General features: G+C 45.4%; 1 protein-coding gene across 1 annotated transcript in view; it reads right to left on the bottom strand.

The window, feature by feature from the left end:
- Positions 1-13,646, bottom strand: part of CABLES1 (Cdk5 and Abl enzyme substrate 1) — a 37,212-nt gene extending 23,566 nt beyond the window's left edge. The window contains exons 1-3 of the mRNA XM_009647645.2: positions 13,582-13,646; positions 11,195-11,287; positions 3,287-3,364 (exon numbers count right to left, since the gene is read on the bottom strand). Of these exons, the coding sequence (XP_009645940.1) occupies positions 3,287-3,364; positions 11,195-11,223 (107 nt within the window). The 5' untranslated portion in view covers positions 11,224-11,287; positions 13,582-13,646. The remainder of the gene's footprint in view (positions 1-3,286; positions 3,365-11,194; positions 11,288-13,581) is intronic.
- Positions 13,647-25,650: the final 12,004 nt, after the last annotated feature.

The raw sequence follows: 25,650 nt of genomic DNA, 5'->3' as shown, positions 1-25,650 counted from the left end.
TAGCAGTGGCAATAACACTGTTACAGTGCTCTCAGTACAGGGCAACCCTCTCATCAGGGCCCTTAGCCACCACTAAACCCTGTGTAGGGTCTGACAACTTTGGGCTGTTAACGCTGCAGGATGCTGGGGGCTGAGGTAAGCCAGCAGGCAAGATACCCAGCACCTCTTTCAGCTCCTGGCTTGCAGTACAGCCTTCCTTACATTGCTTTCCCCTGGCTATATCTGCTCTGCTGGTCTAGGTGGGGGAAGAAAAGCAAGCTCTGGTCCTGCCCATTACCCTACTCTCAGCCATGGAAACAGGTGAAGCTGTGGCTGTCTTCATACCACCAGCACAGAGGCGCGCAACCTTGACGTAGCCAGACCTAGAGAGGAGAATTTATGGCCCAGATTCACAGAAGCACCTGCCCTCAGTGACTCCAGCAGGAGATAATGCGTCTCAAAACCCTTGTCAATTTAGTTTTAATTCTCCCCTTTTCCCTTACACAAAAGCACCATAAGCTCAAGCATTAGGTTTCCATCAGATACACGGTAAGGACAAAATTTTGAGGGCAGAAAATTCTAGTGATTACTTCTGTTCGTGACTTTTCTTCTCCCCATCACATCACTCCTTGCTTTGTACTTTTTGCTTCTCTTCAGCGTGACAAGAGACAACTAGAGAAAGTAATTCTCCCGGCACCTGGTGTCCTTCCTTCTCAGCCCCAGCAAGTACTAAGAGGCCTTCTGAAACCACAGGTAGCAAAAACTGCCATTCATCACTGGCAGTCTCTGTGCCTCTCTGGAGCACGTTCCCCCTCAAAAGCCTGCTGCCAGCCGCACTCCAGTGAGCCGGCAGCCACCCGGCTGCCAGGGAGGGGGATTTGGGAAAGATATTCCAGAGGGCAGCTCAGATTTCATCGTCTCATGTACTTCCATGGCTCTTCTCCCTGCACTCTTCATTGGTATTTGTACAACCACTTAAAAACAGAGTTTGGGGGCTTCGGGGGCCTGACCCCGGTAGCTTGACCCCAGTACGGAAGGTAGGTAACCAAGGGCCACAGCCTAGAGCACATTGCTTGCGCCTCGTTGGTGAGGGGCAATGCTGCCCCATCCGCCCTGGCCCAGTATGCAGAGTTTAGCTGCGCCTGCAGGAACTGCCTGTCAGGTCATCTTTTTAAGTGGATCTGTTAGCACAGTTTAGCTGCCAGCATCGACACAGTAGAGCTCTTCTGTGCTGCTTACAATATAACGGGGGCTGGTGGCCTCCCCAAAACACAGCTGTGCCTGAAGATTTCCTCGCCGGCCGCAGTGCCCGTGAGTCGGAGCAGAGGTGGAGAAGCAGCAGCAGCTCCACCATGTGCTCCTCTCACATGGAACAGTCCCCCCTGCATGCACGTCCACCCTGCTCCCTCGCTCCTGCCAGGTCCTACTCCAGTCTAGTTGCAGACGTGCCCAACGTTCCCTGCAACTCTTTGTTTCTTTTCCCAAACTATTCAGTAATGTTTGCAGAACGTAAACCAGTTAGGACATCTTGCCTGGGGACAGACATCAGCGATCCAGAGGTTCAGAGAAAGCAAAACTAAAGGATGCTGTCACTATGATACTTCAACAGGGTAGCAGTGCCTCTTCCCCCTCCCACCGCAGATCCAAAATGTGCAACGAAGTAAGCAAGCACTGTGCAGCCTGAACAGAGTGGCTTCAGTTTATGCTATACTGCCTCATCTGTTCTTTGCACCAGCTGTTCCTGGAAGGAGGTGCCATTGAATTGTTCCTCTCTTCCTCTGATGCTCTGGAAGAAAGACAGAGGACATTTTTTTAAATCTTGGCTTTTTAGCAAAGGGAACAGGGCTGGATTGTTTTGCACCGGCACTTGCTACCTTCTCATCCCATGCCCTTCTTGCTGCACAGGCATGGTACAAGACATTACATACTGAAATAATATTTAGGTTTGCAGCTGGGCTTGCTACCGCTGTAATTTAGACGGTATAACCAGTCATCAGAATTTCAAAATATATTCAATTTTCAATAAAGAGGCAATTTCCACAGGGCAATGACCATAACTGAATGACAGTGTACCCAAGAAGAACGAACAAAGCTGCCGGTCTGTCAAGAATTTGCCTGATGTGTCATCCCCGTTTAATTAAGGGAAAAAATGTACTGTAAGAGACAGGAGAGCAAGTCAATTCTCCTACAAAGGTGCCTCCTTTCTTTTGTGCATTAAAAATAATCTCCCTTTGTTCTGCATTACTGATGCACAAACAGTTTGTGGCAAATCATTCTCCAGAATTTAATACATGGCTGAAAAATAGGAGCCAAATTCATCCTTTATGCATGGGATAAATTTGACTCTAGATGATCTGCGGGTCTTTCAAACCCACCTCAGGTTATCAACTCAGTATTTCCCTCAAATTTGGTGCCCTGAAGGTGCTGAGCTGACTCCAGCTACAGGCAACTCTCAGCTCTCCAGCGAGCGGCTGTGGCGGCCACGCTTCGCTCCTCTGCCCCCAGGGCAAGGAGCTGTGGCCGACCAGCGCTGCCCGTCTCAGCCTTGGGCTCTGCCTCCAAAGGCAGCCCAGCAAAAGCTGTGCCCCAGAGCCTGCCAGGCAATGTCTCCTAGCCAAATCCAGTTTCTTCTGCTTCTGCAGTTTCAGTACAAGAGCAAAAAGCTTTCTCAGTCTTTGGAGAACTGCTTCAGTCCGAATAAACTTTTCTATCAGAGGGCTAGTGTCTCAGCACGTTGAGGGATGCAAGGCAGCTCCACAGATGTTGTTTACACCAGCTAAGAACCTGTATGGTATTATGGCCAAAATAATCCGTTTTCACTGACTGAATGATCTGACCAATGGCCAAATGTACAATAAAAAGGTACTATGTTTAAATCCAAACATTTCTCTATAGTTCTGGAAATCTAGATACAGTAGCACCATGTTTGCGTTGGAGAATGAGAAAGCTAAGACTGCTTGTAAAATAAGAGTTGTGCTGCCTAGAGTACTTGTTTTGTCAAAGATGAGAGAAGTCAGAAGAAACAACAAAAACTGCATTTTTCAAGAACATTGATTTCAGGGCTGTAGTTTTCTCTGGTTTAATAATCAAGGATACCACAACACATATAAATAAACTGGGGACTGAGGGCTGTTTTAGCTTGGTAATATTTCCACAAAGCAAATATATCCAAGTGCATTTCTCTCTTCTAAGAGCAGATATGTAAAAGCATTAGCCTCCACCACGCTGCTGTCCGTTATCAGGTCTACATGCAGGCCCAGAGAGACTATGTATAGTCTGTATATATGACATGTATAAATATACATACCCGACTTGGGTACAGTCTCGATATGGCAGCACTGAAAATATGCTACAGAAGGATCTTCTGCTGCTGATAAGGACTATTCTAAAATATAAAAGAAAATAAAATAAATCAAAGACTAAAATTTAAAAATCCCACCACAACAAGCAAAGCAACATGTTACCGTCAAGGAATTTGTAATCATGAAACTTCCATCATGGGTGATTTCTCCCTCCTCTCTTTTATCTCACAGGTATCGCGCTACCGAGTCCTTACAGAAGTGCTGAAGCCCGTACCATACATTACACAGTGAACGAGTAGTGGAGTCCCATCCCTTCCACAGGCTCTCTAGGAAGACTATCTTGAATACATCACTTGGAATCCAGACATGTTTTTCTACTGAGAGTCTTAGTGAAAGGAGTCCACCCAGGGAGGCAAGGAGCCCTTCTGACAACTCACCACTACGACTGAAACTGAAGAGACAAACCCAGCGGCACCAACACCCACCCCTGATGCACACCACAACTCCCTGGCTGACCTGGGAGCCTGCATTTATCGGACAAGAATTTCCAGCTGCTGGCCATGACCTTTCTCTGCTAAACCCAAGGACTCCCTTGATTTTCAGCTTCCTGTTCTTGAAAGAGCCTGATTCATGAAGTCAAAGTTTGCTACTGTCATAAGCCTGTTTTCCAGGCTCCTCCTTGAGTCTTCTCCAGTTTTTCCCCATCACCCTTCTTGGTCTCTGGGCAGTATCACCTGCCTCAGCAGTCGCACAGATGGCAGATATAAACATTGCATCTTTCAGTCTTACCTTTAAGCTCAGTGTCTAGCCCCAATGACCCGCCAGCCCCTGAGCTGGGTAATCACATCAGCCCTCTCAGTTACAATTTTGCATTGACCCTCAGGCTCGACTGATCCCACAGCTCCTCGCCCCTTCTCCTCCAGCATCTCACGTCTATCTCAGTCACTGTCGGGGCTGAATCCCTCCTGTAAGCACTGCTTGCCTTCCTTCCTTACAGGCAGGTAGCTCAAGATTTGGCTATGTGAAAGCATACATTATCTGCCTGCACAGAGCTTATCTCAGAAACCAGGCCACTCTCACAGCAAACGCCTCATATTTTTAAACCAGTCTCCAAAGCTCTGCATCATCTGCAAAGTCACTGTGTGGCATTAAATCCCATACCTTGGAGCAACCTATCTGTTTTACAGCCACACTATTGCCTTTAGCCATCAAGCTCTGACATACCATTAAGCAATGCCAAAACCACCCTGAGGTCAAGACCCACTTTCCATAAAACTGCGTGCACTGCCAATAGCTACATTCTTACAGTTTTGGGAGATGCAGGTTGGCAGGAAGCCAAGAGAAGCTAAGATATAAAATACCAATAAATAACTGATTGTTTATAAATATACCCTCTTTCCTTATTACCTTCAGGACACTTGACAATTGTGCAACTGCACAACGTACACTAAAAAGACCCTTCTTCCCTCTAAAGTTGGCCAACAGGCTGCATCCCCTCAAATTCCTCTAAGACACAGTGATGGCAATTTGTGCCACCTTCTAATCTGATTAGTTTTAGAATTTACTGATGTTTCTACCTTTCTAAACATCTCCACTTGTGGTCCAGATGCTAGGACTTACTGCTAGGTTGGTTGTCAGGGCTATTGCGCTTCCTTGCTCTGCTCTCCACCACTGATTTTTCTGACGCTTCAGATTTCACCTGAATTTTCATCCTTTGTCCTACACTGGTCAGAGTAGGACAACAAACCCTAGCAAGCTAGTTTGTTCTTTACTGTCTGAAAACCACCATATACACCTATAAAAGTTGTACTAGTTATGCTGCTATTAAGCCACTATTTCCTTAAGGGACCAGCTTAGTCATCGTTCTTGGAAAAGGTTTAGATCCCCAAGAGAGCTGCTGCATGTAATGCTTGGGAAAATGCAGAATGATCAATTTTCCTTCTCCTGGATCATTCTGTTATAGCAATCCTATTTTCTTCCTTAAGAGCATGTTTAAAAGCAAAGTGGTATTTACCCTTCAGTGAAGGAGGGTTTCTAATAATAAACATGCATATAGCATTAGGAAGTTCTCCTGAAGCAGATAAAGTAGGATTTTATTGTTTGTCTGAATGTTCTAACTCCCCTTGCCTATGGTAAGTATCTCAGATCCTATAAGATGGTCTCATGGTGCAGCACTAAGTTATAGAGCAGGGGGGAATAATTTTTCACATTTGAGAAAGGCAAACCACAAGCAAAAAAACCTGGCATATGATTAATTTTGTGCTTGCCACTGCTTACTGCTGAATGGTTGCTACTCACAACAGCTTGCTTGTTCACTGGAAGCCTTGTTTGCTGATGTCTGAAACTTGGCAGGGATTTCGAGGCTGACATCAGAAAGCATCTTTGAATTTGGAAAAACATGGTACCCACTAAGCGTGTTCCCCTCACCCTGGTTGCTTCTGGAAACACAGCTTTTCCACCAACGCCCTACACTTCCCTAAAAAAATTCCAAACTCTTAACACTTAAAGAAAAACAAACTGGTGCTTCCACGTCCACAAGCAGAGATAACAGCGGGAAGTTACCACAGAAAACTTGCTGTGTGTATCAGAAGGAATCAGACCAGAGAGGAAATAAAAAGCACCAGCCCAGCTTCTGTTTTGTTTCAGATTTCTCTCCCTTGGGAGCCCCAGGGGACCTTCTTTACACAAAAATCTCCCAAGCAGAGCAGGAGAGGAGCCCACAGCCTCCACTGCCAGGATGCCACAGCACCTCATCTGCAGGGCTGCTGGAGGGGGCTGGTGCAAAACAGCCTTAGGAGCTGGACTGGAAGAGAAGCAGGGAAGAGCAGCAGTCAGAAGCTCATCACAGAGGGATAAACCAGCATTTTATTTAGAGGTCTGATGATATGCATGGAAAACAAAAGGGCCTGCAACGGTTTGCTGGAGCAGAAAGTCCAGAAACTTGTCACAAAGTATGCTCTGGAGAAGAAGGTGTGGTGGAAGCCTGTTGCTGTTCAAGAAAAATCAAATTTTTTTTTTATGGGAGAAAAGCATTTTCCTGGATTTGAACCCTTCAACAAAGGGCATCTACGAACCTGCGCAGCTCCGAGTGAGCTATCTCCAACATCAAGCAGCAGCTTGAGTCAGAGTGGGTTTACGTCCCCTGGCTGCATTGTGCCACCTAGACATGCTTAAAATTACTTCATGAAAAGGTTTTCACTCTCTAATTCTCACATTTCACCAAGAAGTTGTAGTAATTACTATGGTTCAGAGCAACCGTTATTTTGCAAGAGAGCTCTGACAATGTGCAACTCCCCGAGACTGTAAAAGCTCATCTTCCAATTTCTTTCATGAAGTGTAAGCTATGAAGCTACAGAAACTTACTGAGCACAAGGCCCTCAACAGAATCAGTAATCCACTTGACTTGAAGAATAATGTCTGTTTTCTTTAGCGCCTGTCTAAGTTTGACTGTGTTGCTCCAAAAGGCTGCTATCAGGCAATGTGGTATACATCATATATACCATATACATGCGGAATACTGTAGCCTCTTTTCTCATACCTGATTGATGATGTTTGACTACCATGGCTTTGCTGCCCTGCATGCAAAGGTGAACACACAACCCATGGATGCTGCCTGGGTAGCTGCCATCATTTTGCAGTCTCCCAAGTTCAAGCTTGGGCTACTAGAATGTGGCTGAGAGGAATTATGAACTGTGAGGATGCCTCAGTAGTCAACCCTAGAGTGCATGCGTGTGCATTTCCACAATTAAAAGGGCAGCAAGAGAGACCTTTCATGGCCCATGCGTGGTGTTTGGCCTTGGCTCAGTTCTATATACTAACAAATTGAGAAAGCAATGGCATGGGGGTGGGAAAGGAACATTGTTTTACTGCTTTTATATCTGCTATATAGGATGACTATAGAAACGTTCTTGTCCCATTCTCACTGTGAATTGTTTGCTCAGCTGGCTTGGGTTGCTGTTTTAGAATCACAGAATGTTTTGGGTTGGAAGGGACCCCTAGAGGTCATCTAGTCCAACCCCCCCTGCTGTGAGCAGGGACAACTTTAAGCAGATCAGGTTGCTCAGAGCCCCGTCCAACCTGGCCTTGAATGTTTCCAGGGACGGGGCCTCCACCACCTCTCTGGACAACCCGTTCCAGTGTTTTACTATCCTCATTGTAAAGAATCTCTTCCTTTTAATCTAGTCCAATCTATCCTGCTTTAGTTTAAAACCATTACCCCTTGTCCTGTTTTGGTGGCCTGTTTCTGCTAGATAGGAAATCTGCTTCACAGTGTATGGAAGACACCACCAATAAACCTGCTGAGTAAAGTTGGTGAAACCACACGCTGGTGGCTACCTGTGCTAATTTGTACGTTAGAGTTGACTTGTGAAAGGGAAAATTTATTTTGTGCTATTTTACAAGACTGCTTTGATAATACAGTCTAGGAAACTTAATTTTCCAGCTCCTTTAATAAGTTATGTCCTACCAAACAGAAGAAGCCAGTTTAACCAGTGCATGGAACCATCAACAGGAAGCTTTACAAGGATTAGCTGGTAAGCTGCGGTCTAGGTATAGGTGGTTTTTCTCTGTGCTAAATAGCTGAACTCTTACTTTAACCTCAGCTCATCCTGCCTTGCCGCTGGACTGCCGAAGGCTGGACCCAGAGCATCGTCACTCAGCAGATGCCATCCCTGGGGCTGAGGGGAAGAGCTCTCAGCGCTGCAGGACAAGGACCCATCAAGTTACAGGGCAAGAGCCTCAGATAAGGGCAGTTACCAGAGAAAGGAGCCCTGAGCTACCACCCACACTGCCGTTTCCTTTGCTGTGGCACTCACAGTCACCAGCCAGTGAAACTGAAAGCGCTGGCTATTTTAAAGCCCAGCTATCAAATTCACCACTTAAAAATATATTCTGTGTAGATGTTATCAAAGCTGGGTTCCTCAAGTTAAGGGAAAGGCTGACATGCTGTGATGGAAGGGTCAGGGATTTCGGAGAGAGCTCAGAGAGCCCAACTCCAGCCCGGCTCAGCACCTGCGCCCTGCATGACCATGCATGAGCTGCCTGGGACGAGGTCCCAGCCACGGGGAGGAGCCCCAGGAGGGTTTTCTACCCACTGCCATACCTGTACTCCCCCGTGCCACAGGACACCGGGGAGGACATCAGTTTTAAAGGTCTTAAGGTACTCAGAAAGCCTGTTGATTTTACAATGAACACATAAGGCAGAGCCACCTGAATTTCCAGAGGTCTTTCTCATCCAGAATGCTTATTAACTTCAGTGGCTGCAACTGCATCCAGACCCCTTGGAAAAACAGGGTATGTGCCCAGATTATTTATTGCTAAACGCAGCTGGCCTTTGGGGTGACACAAAGTGTTGACTTTGCATTTTATTTTTAGCTAATATCGCTGTGGCTCTTTGTCCATAGGACAAAAAGCATTTTCAAAACTGTGTATCTTATTCATATTGTATCTGTGTTCTAGATAAAGGGATCTTTAGTATGATTATGGAAATATTCTGGAAAACTGTGTCTGCTGATAAACATAAGAGCTAGTTGAATAACAGAAGCTTACTCACTGTTTTCCTAGCAAGAAAAATATTCAGTTATATTATCAGACGTAATGACTGATATATAAACGAAGATAAAATGTTAGGATATATCCTACAAATACTTTTCTGCAACAGATCTGAGAAAAGGGCTCACAAATCAAATATTTAGTAATTTTTTTCACAAGTAATATTTCTATCAAGTTCATGGATGTATTTTATATATGCATCTCAGAAATTACTCGTTCTCTGTGGAATTTGCATAATACTTTATGAATAAGTATTTTTTGCTATAAGAAATTCTCAGAGTGTACACATATTTATGTACAAAACAGGCTAAAATTAGAGGGCTGCTTTTCATCGCGTGATTCCACATCTATTTGTTGTAAAGACAATAATCAGCTGCTAGTCAGACAACAGGTAAGTCAACAGTTCTGCATGACTCTGCTATAAAAGCTGTTTCTAAAAAGCCGTCATCTCTCAGAGCCACCTTCTGCTGATTACTACCTTTCACTTCATTTAATTGTATGTGTGAGAATAAACGTGAGGAAAATTTTGCTCAAGCCAAGCAACACCTACCAGATTTCAATTCATAAAACCCGCGGTTCAATGTAATGTCAGACTTTCTATTGACCTGGTTCCACGTTTGATGGAAACCACAGGCTACGTGCACAAATCGGTCCACAGGAACATACGTGGTTCTCGCCCACAGCAGCTCTACGAGAATGGGTATGTGCAAGGATCAGCTCTCAGCGGGATGGTTTAGTTTACATGCAACCTGTTCAGGCAGTCTATTTAAAATCTTTTCAAGTCTGGAAGGACAAAAATAAAATCATGAAGTGCGTGGGGAAATTGTCTTGTGAGAAAAAAAAAACAGAGAGGGCAGGTGTCTTCTTTATATGTGGGGAGGAGGCTAGTTTCACTTCTGCGCTGGATGATACTGCAGTAAAGAACCCACTTTGCTGATGGGAACACGACGCCAGGTACCGTGCCTTTGCGGTAAGGGAAGTCCCCACAGACCGCTGCTGTATAGGCCCCACAGGTGCCTATGGCTGCAATCCGGGCAGCGCACGCCCCAGCTCGGGGTGTGCGGTGTGGTGACCGCAGCTGCACCCCTCAGGCATCCCCAGGGAGCCCATCTGCCTGTGGCTGCCCTGAAAGCAAGGATCCCACTCCTCACCTCACCACAACGACCTCCAGCTGCACTGGTATCCTGGGGTCCATTAAGAGGAGTGTGGCCAGCAGGTCGAGGGAGGTTATCCTCCCCCTCTACTCTGCCCTGGTGAGACCCCACCTGGAGCACTGTCAGTTCTGGGCTCCCCGGTTCAAGAAAGATGAGGAACTCCTAGAAAGAGTCCAGAGGAGGGCAACAAAGATGATGAGGGGACTGGAGCATCTCCCCTACGAGGAAAGGCTGAGGGAGCTGGGCTTGTTCAGCCTGAAGAAGAGAAGACTGAGAGGGGATCTCATCAACACATACAAATTTCTTAAGGGTGGATGTCACGAGGACAGAGCCAGGCTCTTCTCAGTGGTGCCCAGCGACAGGACAAGGGGCAATGGGCATAAACTGAAACATAAGAGGTTTCAGTTGAATATGCAGAAGAACTTTACTTTGAGGGTGACAGAGCACTGGAACAGGCTGCCCAGGGGGGTTGTGGAGTCTCCTTCTCTCGAGATATTCAAAGCCCACCTGGATGATGTCCTGTGCAACCTGCTCTAGGTGAACCTGCTTTAGCAGGAGGGTTAGACTAGATGATCTCCAGAGGTCCATTCCATCCTTGCCATTCTGTGATTCACCAACCAGCGTTATGCATCTGGGACGACACAACCCTGCGACTGGGATCTGTCACGTTTGTAATTTATCTTGTAAGACTCAGGATAATCTTAATACCTTTCCCTGAAGCTGTTCTCGAGTCACTTGTCCGGTAAGCCTCCCACCACAGGCAGCCCTGACAACCCAGCTAGCTTGACGCCTACCCTTACAGCCACTAATAGCTGTTGAAATATCCATTCAGCCATTGCCAAACTTGCTCCCGGCAGGTTCAGCCACATGCCCCGCTCACACTTAGCACCTGACACTACCCTCCAAGAAATGCAACCAGATTATGCCTAGTTCACTCTGACTTATTTTCATTTTATGCAAGTTATTTGTATTATGGAGATATGGGTCTTAAAAAAATCCATGGGCTAGCACTTCCATTGACTCGTACTTCACCCGAGGAAGGAGCATGCACTGCAGCCTGCACATTCACAGACTATTTTAAAACCCATTACTATATATTTGGTTAAGTGGCAATGGCACACTGTGCTCTTGCACGGGGATGCTGACTTTGCCCTTTCCCTCACACCCCACAGATTGCCTTTGCAGAAGCAGCCTTTGCATGTGCAGTACCTGCCGTTTCTGGTATCGTGTTGCCGCATGTTCTTGATAAAATGAACCTTCTTAAAGTTCTTTGGTCTGGGTGATCCTGAGAGTGTCCGACATCTGAAAAATAAATCAGTTGTGGAGGGAAAAAAAAGAAAAAAAAAAACTAGAAATACTCAGTTCCCTGCTGTATGGCCAAGAAGTCTACACAAAGGCAGGAAGGAAAGACGAGACAAATGATTCAAGTCGCCCTGTGTTAGGAATCAGCAAGAACAATAAAGACAATAAGTCTGGAAAGGCGACAGGTCAAATAATAAAAAAAAATATTTAAAACAATAATAAGAAAAGGCACCACCACCCCCTCCCTTTACGCAAAAAAAAAAAAAATCATAAAAAAATCTCAGCAAAATAAAACTTCCTGTAATCTGCTGTGACAGCTTAGCCCAAGCTTTCAGAGGAAAAAAAAATTAAACTAAACCAAAACTTGGTAAACATGAGATTTTTCCACTTATGCCAACACCCACACTTTTGTATCCTCCTCAGCTATTGATAAAGGAGCTATTGAGGAAAGTTCTTTCTTGTTTTAATTTTAGAAAGATTTAAAATCTCTCTTTTGCAAGGATAATTCCTATTTTCTTTTAACTCTAAATATTACTTTTCACATTCCTGACAGCATGCAAACCAACTGAAAATAAAATAAATTACCTCCACCCCCCGGGAAAAAAAAAAAAAAAAAAAAAAAATCATTCTTCAAAACATTAATCCTTAAATCCATTTTACATCTGAACGCACTTTTTAAATTGCAGTTAGAGAAAGACATTCCCCCCCCCCCCCCCCCGCTTCCAGCCTTGCTCTTTTTAATCAGCTGAAACCACAGCGCCATGTGAAAGCTTTCTCTGTTTCCTCGCAGTGCTGCTTTGCTGCAAGGCATGGCACGGTGCGCAGGCACCGGAGGAAACTCCTGTGCTCGCTGTGCGGCCAGGGCTGCTGGACCGCAGCCGCTGCATCCTTCGTGGGAGCTCAGGGACAAGCATCCTCCACCGGCGCATGGGACCGCCACAGTCCCTCTGTGTTGAGCCTCCCTAAACTATTTTTCCTACCCTATCCTATGCATAGGCAGAGCTCAGCAGCTTCCCAAACCCAAGAGATCCTTTTGTTGGACTGAAACCACAGACCACCGGTCCCAAGCCACCAGGGGCTGCCAGTCCCTGTTGCTGTACCCAAACACCATTGCACTGCATGGGCACAGCCCGACAGGGGGACCCCATCACTTTCCCATTTCTGCCTTCCTCCTGTCAGTAAAATCCTTGCGATTCCCTCATCCTCTGGTTGCAATTACCCCTGTTAGCTTCTTCACGGGAAAATACCACCAAGAGGGAGGTTCTACCACCAACTCTGCAAATTAGCAAGTAAAAATACCGCCTCGCAAACCACACTTTGTTTATATCTTTTGCCAATTACGTGTGTTTGAATCATTTATGAGAACGCTTCATAACATGCTGGTGAGCATTCAACAGTAAGCTTCGTAAAAGTAATCAAGCCTTGGTAACAGGCCAGGTGGTACAGCCTCTGCTATTAAGTCTTTGCTTCCAGGTGGGGAGAGGCAGCCGATCTGCATGTGGATCAACAAGGCTATGGGCTAAACACCGATACGAACCAGCTGAATTAGAGGTCCTAAAATATACAGACGTTCAAAATTAAGCTGCCGCCTTGCCGAGCAGCTGCCCTGGAAGCATACCACGCACGGGTCGGATTGCTGACCAGCCCCTTGCTAAGCAGTTGCTCCAGTTTCCATCGCCCCAGAGGACTGCCTAGTGGCTAATTACTGCCGTCCCCAGGGAAGCTGTGGCCTCCTGGATGCAGCAATAAAACCGCACCGAGGCTGCTGGTATAACAAGGGTGGGAGCGGATTTATTCGTGAGGTAGCAGTCACAAACCTACCAGCCAACACACAAAGACAGTAACACGGGTTACCGAAATAAGATTGCGTGTGCTGAGAGAACAAATGACAAAAATCCATAAAAAATAAGAACACTAAAAATACCAGCCTTCAAAAGCCTACTTTATTAAGCCAGCTGTACTTAATTTTTAAAGGCCCTATGTACCTTAGGGGCCAGTCATTCGTGTTACTGACAACTAAACTTTTCTATTAACCAAATCTGACTTTTTGTTTTCTGATATTTTATTTAAATGCTGAGTTTTTATTTAATAACCTAAAGCCAGGGAACGTGTAATTCATGTCACCTACCACCCTGCAGGGTGCGTGAGGGCTCAATACCTTTACCCACTATGAAGAACATCTTAACGTGAACACCCAGCTATGGAAATGTTGAAAAAACATGGGAAGGGACAGCAAGTCTGTCCATGCATGTGCCTTGCAGACAAGTAACCAGAGAGAGAGTAAATAAAATGACCTCCGCAGTGGGGCATTTTCCTCGATGTCCTCCAGAGTCTCCAGAGAAGATCGCTGGGAGATCAGCCGACGTCTGCAGAGAAAACAGAACACAAAACATCGCCGCTGGTTAGAGGGCATGAGAAAGTCCTCAGAGCTGTTACTCAGTAAAGCTCACAAACCGCTGTTCGCTAACCAAGCCATACCTTTGGATATTAATAAATTTTGTCCTGTTCTGTTTATCTTCCTATATCTATGTGATCCCAAGCAGAAGCAAACTTACTCCGTACAAGCTTCTATAGCAAAACAGAAGTTGAAACTTCCCAACAGCTCCTCCTCAGTTTGTGCTTGCAGGTTTTCCTTCCTTCAAGGGTTTAACACCCACCTAACACCAGTCCCACATTTGCTGTGCTATAGCTTGCGATGCTACAAGTGCAGTTCTTTGATAAAATAACGCAGACGTAGATCTACAGAGACTGCCTGTCGTTCACACTGCCACAGGGGACACTTCTCTTTGCCCCTTGCCCTTTTTACCAAATAAATGCCACTCGTTTCTCAGTGATGTCCAACTCATCACTCCTGTCAGGACTGACTGACTGAGGAGAGACGAAAGATGGAGCTGGCAGCGCTGGGCACAAACCAGCAGCTTAAAAGGGAGCTCTGACCATCCCAGCGAGCAGCACAGATGAGTTTAGCCCTGTTTTAAACTAGGCTGAGTCAGATCCCTCACCCACCTTCAGTGAAATGAAGTAAGGAAACCTCAGCATTTCAAGTTTTCCCACTGTCCCCGCGGGCAGGGAAGAAGCCCCGGTACAGGCTTGGTTTTAGCAGCAATTGCTGCTGCACAACCTCTGCACACCCTGCAGTGGGTTGACCCTGGCCAGACGCCAGGTGCCCACCGAAGCCTCTCCATCACTCCCCTCCTCAGCTGGACAGGGGAGAGAAAATATAAGGAAAGGCTTGTGGGTCGAGATAACAAAGGAGCTCCCCCCCGCCCCCCCCCCCCAAAAAACCACCGTAAACACACACACAAAAAAATGTGTAAGATACAGCCCACCCGCAGGCACATAATGAAAAATTAAGCTGGCAATTACAAAAATGACCCCATCGGTGGGTGCGAAGCAGCTGCGACAGCCAGTGGAGCGAAGGCGCCATGCTGCAGCGGCCGGATAGCATGGGGAGCGTCAGTGCCCATCGCTTCGAGGGGCCACTGCCGAGGTGTGTGGTACCTCACCAGTGACTTTACGAGCGTGAACTTAAACGATACAGGTCCTCACAAGACAACCTCTATTTTTTTCCCCAATTAATATCCTTCCCACTGAGCTGCCTTACTCCCTTGAACTGCATGTAAAGAGTTTCCAGAATCTCAATGTGTTATGAGCACCCCCATGCTTGGAAGGGTGCTCATTAATTTATTCCTGGGCTTTATTTTCACGATAAATTGTTTTCTCTGATGTCAGTGTAAGCAGTTTCTAATCCTTCTTGCAATTTGCTAGCCTCTCCAGTTGCACTGCTATAACTGTTCCCGCAGCCGCGCTGCAAATCTGATTACCAAAATGTTTTTCAGTTCGAAATAACCCTGAGGTTCAGTGATTCACTTTACTACTAGTTCAAACACCAGATTTCTATCACTAACCCCCAGACAACACATTTCAGGGCAGTTTGAATGTGTATGCGGTTTTCTGTGTACTTAGAAAATCGTAAAAATACCCCAAACAATTTATAGAGCAACTAAGTGTGAAGCGTAATCCTCTTAGGAAAATATGCAAACCTAAATCCCCTCAAGCTTTGTCTAAACTCCAATTTTAGAAGATCTGGTGCAAGATAGGATACACCTTCAAAATGCTAAGAAAAAAACGAAGTCTGCCTTTCAGGGTGTGCTGAGCTTGCTGGCGTAGACAAGGAAGAAGAGACCAAACATCCATCTCCTGCACCCACAGGTGCTCCCTCGGCTCCATCCACAGTCCAAGGACACAAAGATGCTCTTATGGGGGGAAATTCAGATCAGGAGGCGCTCCTCCTCTGTTTTCAGTTACGCTGGTACACAAACAAAAGTTGGAAGTTTCAACTACCAGCACCACTGATGTAGCAGGTGATAGCTGTTGCTTTTTAATACCTCTTTATGCGTCATTAGCTGAATAACGCAATTAAATGACGGCACCCTCCCATCTTGTGGTGTTACAACACCAAAAGCACACTTTGCGTGTTATTAGTCAAAGAGATAAACAGCAGTACAACCTTGCCACCTTCCTCATATTAAATTTATCAAACTAGTCACACGGTATTTCCCCTAGATGCCTGTTAGATGCTGTAAGGCGCTTGTACGATGTCAGATGCATGTCCCAGCCACCACTGCAACTCTCCTCCAAGCCCTTCCTCGCCCTAAGTTATGCACCATCCTCAGCTTCATTCCCAATGGCTTGGTGGGGATGCGTTTGGAGATCCTACATTTGCATCTGTTATTAAGGCAGATGCATTGGCTGGCAGAAATACACGCAGCTGCATTTCATCAGCTCTGGGGCACCTTTAGATGCTGGTCATCCAGTTGCCTGCTGACTGTTCAGATTCCTCTGGCTTCCCTTGCTGGTCGCAACTTCTTAAACCCAGCACCAGGGATGCTGCCTCTTGGTTTTTGCTTGCTAACCTCGAGTTCAACACGGGCTGGATGGGAATCGCTGCCACACCTCTTGGCACAAAAGAGCTCACACTGATTTCACCGGTAGGGATTCTGTAGTATTTTGGGGACCTAATTTGGCAAGTGAGTCTGCGCAAAGAAGAGGGGAAGCTCTTTGCTCACCCAAGCTTGGGAGACGAGCACTGCTACCTGAGCTCCCTCCCAACATAAGCATGACTCTGGATAAATTCATCCAGGAAGGAAGGAAGCAAGCAGATAAAACCCCTCCGGAATTGTCAGCAACGACGAAGCGTGGGTGACACAGGAGCCTGCACTGATATAAATGGGGGCTGCCCCAGCCCAATCCCCTCCCTGTGCTGGCATCGGTAGCAGTGAGAGCGAAGATATCCAGTCCAGCACCCAACCCAGCTGAAAACTGCCACATCTCTCACCTCTCCCCAAAATCATCAGTTTTAATCGGTTCAGCTCCCTGCACAACCACAGGAGCACTGGTGAGGCGGATTTGCAGCAACTCTGCCAAAATCAGTTCATATTGCCCAGGAATTGCACCCTCTTTTCACTGAAGAAGCTCAGCCGCAATGAAGTATGTGCAATTATTCTACTTCATCTTAAGTCTTTATTTCGAGGCCTAATTAAGATGACCTAAATACCAGTATTTCATAAGCTTTCCACAGCTGGATATTATACCAGAAACGCCAACTAATGAACCTACCTGCTGTGAACCAAGTCACATCCTGTGCCACACACATAGGAAAAAAAACAATTTTGGAAAAGCAAAGCTTTTGAAAGGGTGTTCCAGGGAATACAAGCAAAACCAGTTTTTCATTGTCTTCATTAAAAATTAATTGCCTCAACTGGTGTTTAATATTTAAATTAATTTATCATCTTTCTTTCTTCAGGCAAGCAGTCAGGGCTTGTCTATACAACTTCTAAAAGGGTTATTTTTCAAAAAATTGATTAACATGCTATAGCAGCTGGAATATGTAGGCACCTGCACTGAAATAACCCAAACTGTTTTATATCACACATCACCATCATTCTGATGTAAAGCCGAGCTGATACCCCTTTTATAATAAAAAATTTCCTATTTCAATAATAATTAGGGGAAAATCCTTCTATTGTTAAGGAAGAGTATCTATATGCAGACCAAAACAAAATAGCACTGACTCATACAGGATCCAGGCTTTGGGGTAAATCTGTAGGCAGATGCATTTTCAATATAAAATGCTTTAAAACTTGTGCAGAGTAAATGTCAGCCAGCTAACACGCACTAAAATACAATTGCCCTTAATAAGAAAATTAAAGATGTTTCAGTAAAAATGTTAAATTTCTCCTAGTTCACAGAAAGCCTTAAAAAATTCCTCCTGGTTTAATTACCACATCCTAGGTACACCAAACTCACCCCTCTCTCCCTGCATCCCCATGCACATAGAAGCAAGCGGTTTAGCTCTGGAAAGATGCTGACCTCCTAGTTCTAATGATCAGCCCCTGTAGGATATTTTTGGTCACAATCTCATGCAACTTACAGATTTTTTTTTTTGTTTCAAAATCATGCAATGTCACTTTCCCTTAAACACCTATCTAAAATATTTTTTTCTGTTTCCTCCTTGTTCCCTGTGCAATTGTTACACGAGCCCAGAAATAACCAATACCCTACAATCAAATTCCAAGCCCAGTCTAAAGAAAGAGACTAGAGATATTTGATGCCCTGGTATTTTAAACTGCTGTTTTCTAAGATATTCATGACCCTGTTTGCAAATTGCATTCATCTTTGACCAGCTGTCTGAATCTCCATGGAAGTTTTTTAAAACCTAAAATGTTGTCTCCGTTTCCCCTCTCCAAAGTCAGATTTCCTTGGCTGCAAAAATGAAATAAATACAAGGACAAAAAAAAAGAACCAAGGACAAATAAAATAAAGCAGGTCTGTAACAAAACAGCAAATAGCCAAAGCGAGCAGAGTACAAAAAGATTCACTGTAACCAACCCATCAATTGGTGGAAAATTATCTTCACTGTCAGTTGCTGCAAAATACTCAGCTCAATTATGTTAAATATACAAAATCTTAAGCCCCATAGACAGGAGGTGATAAAAAATGGAGCTGCAATCAGAGCATTGGATAAATTCATCCAGGAAGGAAGGAAGCAAGCCGATGATAATTCAAGAGATAAGGGAAAATAAAACCATGTGTAATGACTTTCTAGCACAGCTACAAAACCAAGAAGAAAAAGCTGCATCTTAAATACGCCTAATTTTTGTGAAAGCTGTGGGTGTAGATCCCCCCTGCTTCTCTTAAGATTACAAACCTACAACAGCTGAAGCCAGTAGCGCGGGTACCGCTGGCTCCCAGAACAAAAGCATCCCTCAGGACAAGCTTCTCCACTTTGTCTCCACAAGACTCCTTGGCACTTGGAAAATGTTGGAATTCCTTATTTTCACTGTGCTTTCATCACCAAAGATGTCTCCTATGTGCAGCAAGACTACCCTAGATACATACACAAGGGGAGTGGGAAGAAAGTAATTATAAAACTGGCATCAACAGGGAATGAGATCAGGATACCCGTAAGGATACCTCAGGGCCTGCCTAGAAGTGTAAAGTGGAGGGTCTCCCCCCTGCCATTCATCCACCCTTCCAAAAGGTGCCAGCTCTGGAGTCAAAGAGAAGCTCTTGCCCAAAAGCCAAGCTACTGTTGGCCAAAAGCCATCACCATGTACCAGTACCTAAGGGGTAGCTATAAGGAAGATGGAGACTCCCTTTTTACAAGGAGTCACATGGAGAGGACAAGGGGGAACGGACACAAGTTGCTCTTGGGGAGATTCTGATTGGACATGAGAGGGGAATGTTTCACAATGAGACCAGTCAACCACTGGAATAATCCCCCCAGGGAAGTGTCTGACTCCGCCACACTGGACACTTTTAAGACTCAGCTGGACAGGGCGCCGGGCCATCTTGTCTAGACTGTGCTTGTACACAGAAAGGTTGGACCAGATGATCCTTGAGGTCCCTTCCAACCTAGGATTCAATGATTCTATGATTCTATGAAAAGCCAACCTAGTCCTCTGCAAACACTCCCTGGGAAGTTACCAAAATGTGCTCTGAACATGCAGCTCCCATAGGTCAAAGCAGGCCTAGCACCACCTTGATCCTCCCTCTACGGGAACAGCAACCCTAGGGCTGGTTTTTCATTGTGCTTCATATTGTTGCCTCCAGCACCAAAATGGCTTGAACAGTAAAAGGAAAACAAGGAGAGTGTTCCATGAGATCTAAGACCAGGCTTCTAGGTGACAGAATGGGAAAAAAAAAAGATCAAAAGTAAATATAAACTATATATTACACGTAAATAAGTATATATAAACACAGTTCTGATCTATAGCCCAGTATTCTAGTTCCTTCAGCACATGCTGGCCACAAACGTATCTTCCAAGCAACTCTGGGTTTTGAGTGAGGCACATTTACCACCCTCCCCCTCCTCACTCCCCTGGAGCTGGGATTTGGGCACAAACAGAAGTGCAGCTGCGGGGTCTCTCCTGGGTGTGGGGGGGCAGGCAGGCAGCAGAGAGCTGCCAGCCACAGGCAATGCCCTGTCCCCGGCAGCCCAGCCCCTTCCTCACCCTCAAAGCCACTTTTCTCCCACTCCCCCTCAGCCCGCCAGCTGAACGCCTCTGCCCAAACTCCCAGGCTACGCCGCCGTCAATTAATACGTTTTTTCCGAAATGTTGTCCAAGACATCGGCTGTGTACGAATCCCCATTCAGTTCCTGACCCCTGACTCCCTGACCCAGCATGAACCCAGATGAAAGACCCGCTAATGAGTCACCTCTCGCCCTCCCTCCGGAGCTTTTACTGGGATTTTTATGTCCCAGCTCATTTTCTTCCTATCTTTCGCCAATATCACAGGAGGACAAACACAGGAAAAACAAACCCCGAGACTATTAAAAGTTATTAAGGGAAACAGAGTTTCCAGGAGCTACCCAAACCAATAGAAAGCAGTATTTAATTGTGTGCTATCATAATTACGCAGCAGAGCCATTCTCTGCAAAAAACATCAAACCCCATTTAGGACTTCCAAGCTGCGTGGCGTATTGGCGTTTAAAAGCAGCTGGCGCATGCTGAAAATGGGTTATTTTGTTAATTCAGCAGCCCAACCCAAACACACACAGAATATACCAAGAGACCTCCATTCAGCCGTCACCTGCCTACAGGCGGGATGCAAACATGTTTTAAGACCACAGCCTTCTGCAGTGGGCTGTGAAGGAGCCTCCGACAAAGAAACCCTGAGCTAGCAAGGACCCCCAACAACCTGCTCCTCTTGGGATATGCACTGCAAGGACAGAGACCTTCAAACCTTAGGCTAGCGATAATTAGGAGAATAATGCCATGCTAAACGCCTCCTGGGTCTCCATCAACCTTTTGGGGGTAAGCAGGAAGGGTAGAAAACAAGGGGATGAGGGGAGAGAGCTATGGCATGAACATGTCTCCACGCCAGGCTCCTCCCAAACCAGACGTGCCCCCTGCACCAAGTACCCCACCGATACTGCCATCCAACTCCTTCTCCAAACCTCATCGTCCCACAATACCCAAGGCAGAAGCTTCAAAATACACAGCGCTCAATCTGCTGCCTGCTGGCCTGTCTGCACATAACATCTCAGCATAAAAAATACCTATGTTGCCGTCCACACAAAATTAATCATATGCCCGATTTTTTTGCTTGTGGTTTGCCTTTCTCAAACGTGTACAAATCATGCTCGTGTCAAATACAGAGTATGAAAAGAAAGAAGTAAGAAAGAAAGAATGAAGGAAATCAACATGGCAATACTGAAGTATCCCGCTGACCTTTCACAGTGTGGCAATGCAACGTAATGCTCTGTTCACAAATTATTATGTAGCTTTACACGAGTGAGCCTTCAAATGGCCCACACAATTCCAGCACGGCTCTGTCCCAATATCCCAGAGGGATATTGAGGGTCTGGTTATATCAAATATAAAATCAGGAGTACCAGCACTGCAAAGAGACAGGGGACTTACACTAGAATTGCTGAGAAGCAAGCTGTTCACAGGCAAAGCATTTGTATAGTGTGAACATGTGTACGCATGTGTGCAGAAAAACAAAGTATGGTAGAACTGGTTTGGAGATTTTTTTTTAGCACCTTGCTCAATTCAACTTGATATATTAATTATTAGTCTTGCTAGAAGACACGATTCTGGGAGGAAATGCATTCAAAATTAGGCAGTGGTATGAACTCTCCAGCGAAGGAAAAAACCAGGGTTGAGTCTAGGGAGAATGGAAGAGCAATCACCACGTGCTGGTGATTCGGGGGGCCCTTTCATTTTCCCCTTCCCCAGCTGTTTTCCCAATTCACCAAAGACGGATCTTGCTTGAAACTCACCACCTTCCCTCTGCAGGCAGCTGCCTCTGCACCCAACCCTCCTACCCTTGGCTCTACCCAAGCCATAATGAGGAGCTACAGCTGCAGTTCAGTAAGATTCATTTAAACACAGCAGAGCTCTCACAGATCCTGAAGCACCTAAAATCTACCTCCTGTGTTTTCTGTAACCAATGATTTACAGATTCGCTGTCTTCACTTTACTGACTCTGCAGCAACGTGATAAGCTTTCAGAAGGCTTGTGCGCAGTGATTTATTTGGAGTATGCCTGAACACTGCCATGGCTGTATTTTTCAGAACAGCCATTACCTTGTAACCTAACACATATTATCATGGTAAGACATCAATGGGCACCAGCTTAATTAAAGACTCTCAGAACTAGCAAAGGGGCAAACAACAAGATTAATCATCTGTCTTTATGAAAACAAGGAAGCTTGCCAAAGCAGATACAATAGCACTGTAAAGAACATACAAATTCTCCATCTTTATGTCCTTTTTCTACAGTAAAACCCACAACATAATAGCCTTTGTCTGATCAACATTAATCTAACAGATTCTTCATGTGTTGCTTCTGCCTGACAAACTCTGTGCGTTGTAAAGCGATGCATATTTAGGTCTGTCCACAAGCAATGTTGCTCCTTAGAAGTCACATCCTAAGGATACCTATTCCTAAGAAAAGAAATGAAGAATCAACACTCACAGCAAGGACACTACTTGAGTAAACCACACTGCAAGACCAGTTTTTAAAGTATTAAATCCCATAATGTATTTCAGAGCAGCCAAAGTTCCCGAGTTAACCAAGAAACTCACTTGCAAGTCAAAGCTATATGCAGGAGATACCAGAACACATGGAAACACATATATGCGCTACTAAGTCATCTAAAAAAATAAAATAAAAAAAAAGACTTTAATTCTAGCCTGCATACATAACTATGCAATTAAAACTGCTGCCTTTTCCTGACTGTTTTCCTTTATTCCATTTGCGGTATTTCTTAGGTTACCTACAGCCCAACCTCATATCCCTGTCTTGCCTCCAGACGCATACATGCGCTACCTGGGAAAACATATTCTGCAATCCCACTTCTTAACATTAGACTTAGAAGAGATCTGAACAAGCACTTAATAAATCTAATTGTTAAAAAAAAAAAATGTATCCTAGACACAGTGAATTGCCTGGATAACGTTCTTCTGATGGAAAAAAGAAGGTCCCCTATGTGAGCAGGACATAAAGACCAAACTGAACAAGCGAAAGCAAGCGTGAAGCATTTCACGCATGAGATACGAATGCTGGCACAGGTGGTGGCAATCGGAGTGGTTACTGGTGCATACTTTGGATTTAGTTCTGGGCACATTTGCTACAAATTCTCTCGGGATCAGGTGCTTTTCCCAACATCCTATTACATACTCAGGAGTCAATGCCCTCCTTTCCCTGGCCATGCATCGCTAAAGCCCAAGTCAATTCATGTGGTTCAGAGAAGTCAAATATTGGATAGCTTAGATACCTAATACTGGGTATACTTTTGCAACACAAGACAGTCCAGTGACATAATTTTAAATATTATTACATCCGCGGGGATTAACACCTAGTTCATGCACAGTCAGTTTTAATGCCAAAGGACATCTGAGTACAGAAGACATATTTACTTTAAATATTGCATTTGCTTATGCTTTACTTAAAAACATATTTGCAATAATGTAGGCATGATTCAAAACCAGAACCATAAGATCCATTATTAGGGTAAAGGAAGATTCTTACTGTCCAGCAGAACTGCTTCAACATGCCTGCAAGCTTGTGGGCCTGGGGCTCACAAGAGAGAGTTCAGCTCTCGCTAGGGACAGAACCTGGAGCCAACCAGCATAATTGCTCTGGGAAAAGCAAACTACCTCCTCCTTCCCTCCGTCCCTGCCACTGTGACTGGGCACAGCATCTTCCCGCTACTGGGCACTGGGTTAGGTGGTAGCAGAGGATTAGATCATTTCCTTCTCTTTCTGTTGAGGTCCCTTGCTCAGCATATGCTCAGGCATACCGTAATTGGCTCTCTCCTGGTACAGATCTCTAATATTAAAGATATAAATGTTTTCAGAAACCAGTTTACTCCATTCAGAACATTTAGTTCATATGATCCACAGGGTGAAAGACCAGCTACAAACCGAACACAATGGTACAGCTTATCACAGGTACACATACAAAGACTAATCATGGTTTAAAGGGTGACATTTAAGGTTTAGAGGGTGATCTCCGCAAGGAACCCTCACTTCTCCCTACTCCCAGTAAGCAAGTATTATGGGGATCCTCGTGCTACTGGTAACATTTGGTTGTGTAGCTGTATCACTTGCTCACTGTTAAGGTACGGTGGTGTCCAATATTTAGAGAAGCTTGCCAAGAAGCCTCCGTGCCTGTTTTCACAACAGAGAGTACCCAGCAGTCACCCTAATGAACTTCTCATTGACTTGGCAAATGCAGCCTGCAACTGCAGGCTGGGGAACTGCCTTTCCCAGGATCAATACTTCCCCAAGAGCTTACACTGCAGTCGGCTCAGTAAGCATCTCCCCTACTCTCCACTGCAAACAGCCTCTTCCAAGGGCAGTGTCCCCACTCACTCACTTGGGGAACCACACGCTGCTCTGCCACCCCATAAACAGGTGGAGGTGAAGACCAGAAAGGGTCCCAAATTTATGGCCTTCTTTCTTATATGATTCTTATATCCCCCAAGTACTGTCAAAGTGCTGGGTTATCAGATGTACAGAAAGGACAATGCCCTTAATAACATGCTTTAACTTTTGGTCAGCCCTGAAGTGGCCAGGCAGTTGGACCAGATGATCATCGTGCGTCTCTTCCAACTGAAATATTCTATTCTATTCTATGAACAGATTCATCAACACACCAAAAGTGAGGAAAGCTGCCAGAGCACTCTGCTAGACTGGGTGTACTGGTATTTTATATTATCACAGTAATAAAAAGCATCTCATGGTGACAAATCTGGCAAACGAAGTGCAAGTTAGAGGTCTGCTTTAAGACCAGCATTATTAGAAGGCTGCACAAGACCCAAATTTCACGTTTACGTACTTGGCGAGCTCCCCTGCCTTGGTTCACCCATGTCAGTGCTGTGTTCACTATTTCCACGCGCAGCCATGCCCTGCCAGAAGAACCAGGGGCAGCGGCTCAGGCAGATACAAGAGCAGGCAGCCCTCTTAAAGCACACTGACTGCTGACTGCTGTACCAAATAACTCCAGTGATGATTCCCAACATGGTCAGTCTCCTTCCAGCACACCCAAAAGATATGTTGCATTCATATTATGCAATGAAGAAGGGAAGAGGTTGGCTGACCTACCCCTAATGTTACAGCAACCCACTTCAAATGTCTCTTGAGTCCTTGACCTGATCTAATCTACAGTGCATTTAAGTAAACAAATAGATAAAGCAATCATTAATAATATAGTTGCAACCCATCTTCTGGTAGAGATGATTAATTGAGAACGGGTTCACACCCTAACCTTACAGGAGGCTGGAGGATCTGAGTTACCCAGCTCTTTCCCATCACAAACAAATTGTTAACACAAATGCTAAGCTGCCTATGGTGAGTTTATATACCCCGTACATTACTTCAGATGGGGGCCTATACACATAGGAGGTGGGGGCAGAAAGTCTAAAACTGAGAGTAAAGTCCCAGGAGGGGCAGTTTGTTAGCGGATCTCCCTCCTCTGCTTCCGAGGCGCAGCAGGTTTCCACAACCCCGCATTTGATGATGAACCTCTCCCTTGTCAGAAGGGATTGCCATAAGCTTTACTGACCAAGCATTTAGAAGGGTGTAAGACACCACTCAACATTTCCAAATCTTCCCAGCAGTCAAAGCTGGCTGCCCAAGGTGCCTGTCTCCAAATGCCTGGGAAGCACAGGGGCAAATCACAGCACCAGACCTGAAAAACACCCGGCACGGGAACCCGAGCCCATGCAGTTAAAAGCTGAGGTGCCATATCCTGACTTAGTCTGAATGATTTCCAGGGTCTGGCTGGAGTCGTGTGTGGTTAGAACTGTAGCTATGCTGAGTTCAACCTTAGGCAGAGTAACAGACC

The sequence above is a fragment of the Egretta garzetta genome, unplaced genomic scaffold (assembly GCF_000687185.1).
Source record: "Egretta garzetta isolate BGI_Z169 unplaced genomic scaffold, ASM68718v1 scaffold229, whole genome shotgun sequence".
Taxonomy (NCBI): domain Eukaryota; kingdom Metazoa; phylum Chordata; class Aves; order Pelecaniformes; family Ardeidae; genus Egretta; species Egretta garzetta.
The sequence above is the reverse complement of the archived record's forward strand: the minus strand, read 5'-3'. Positions and strand labels throughout refer to the sequence as shown.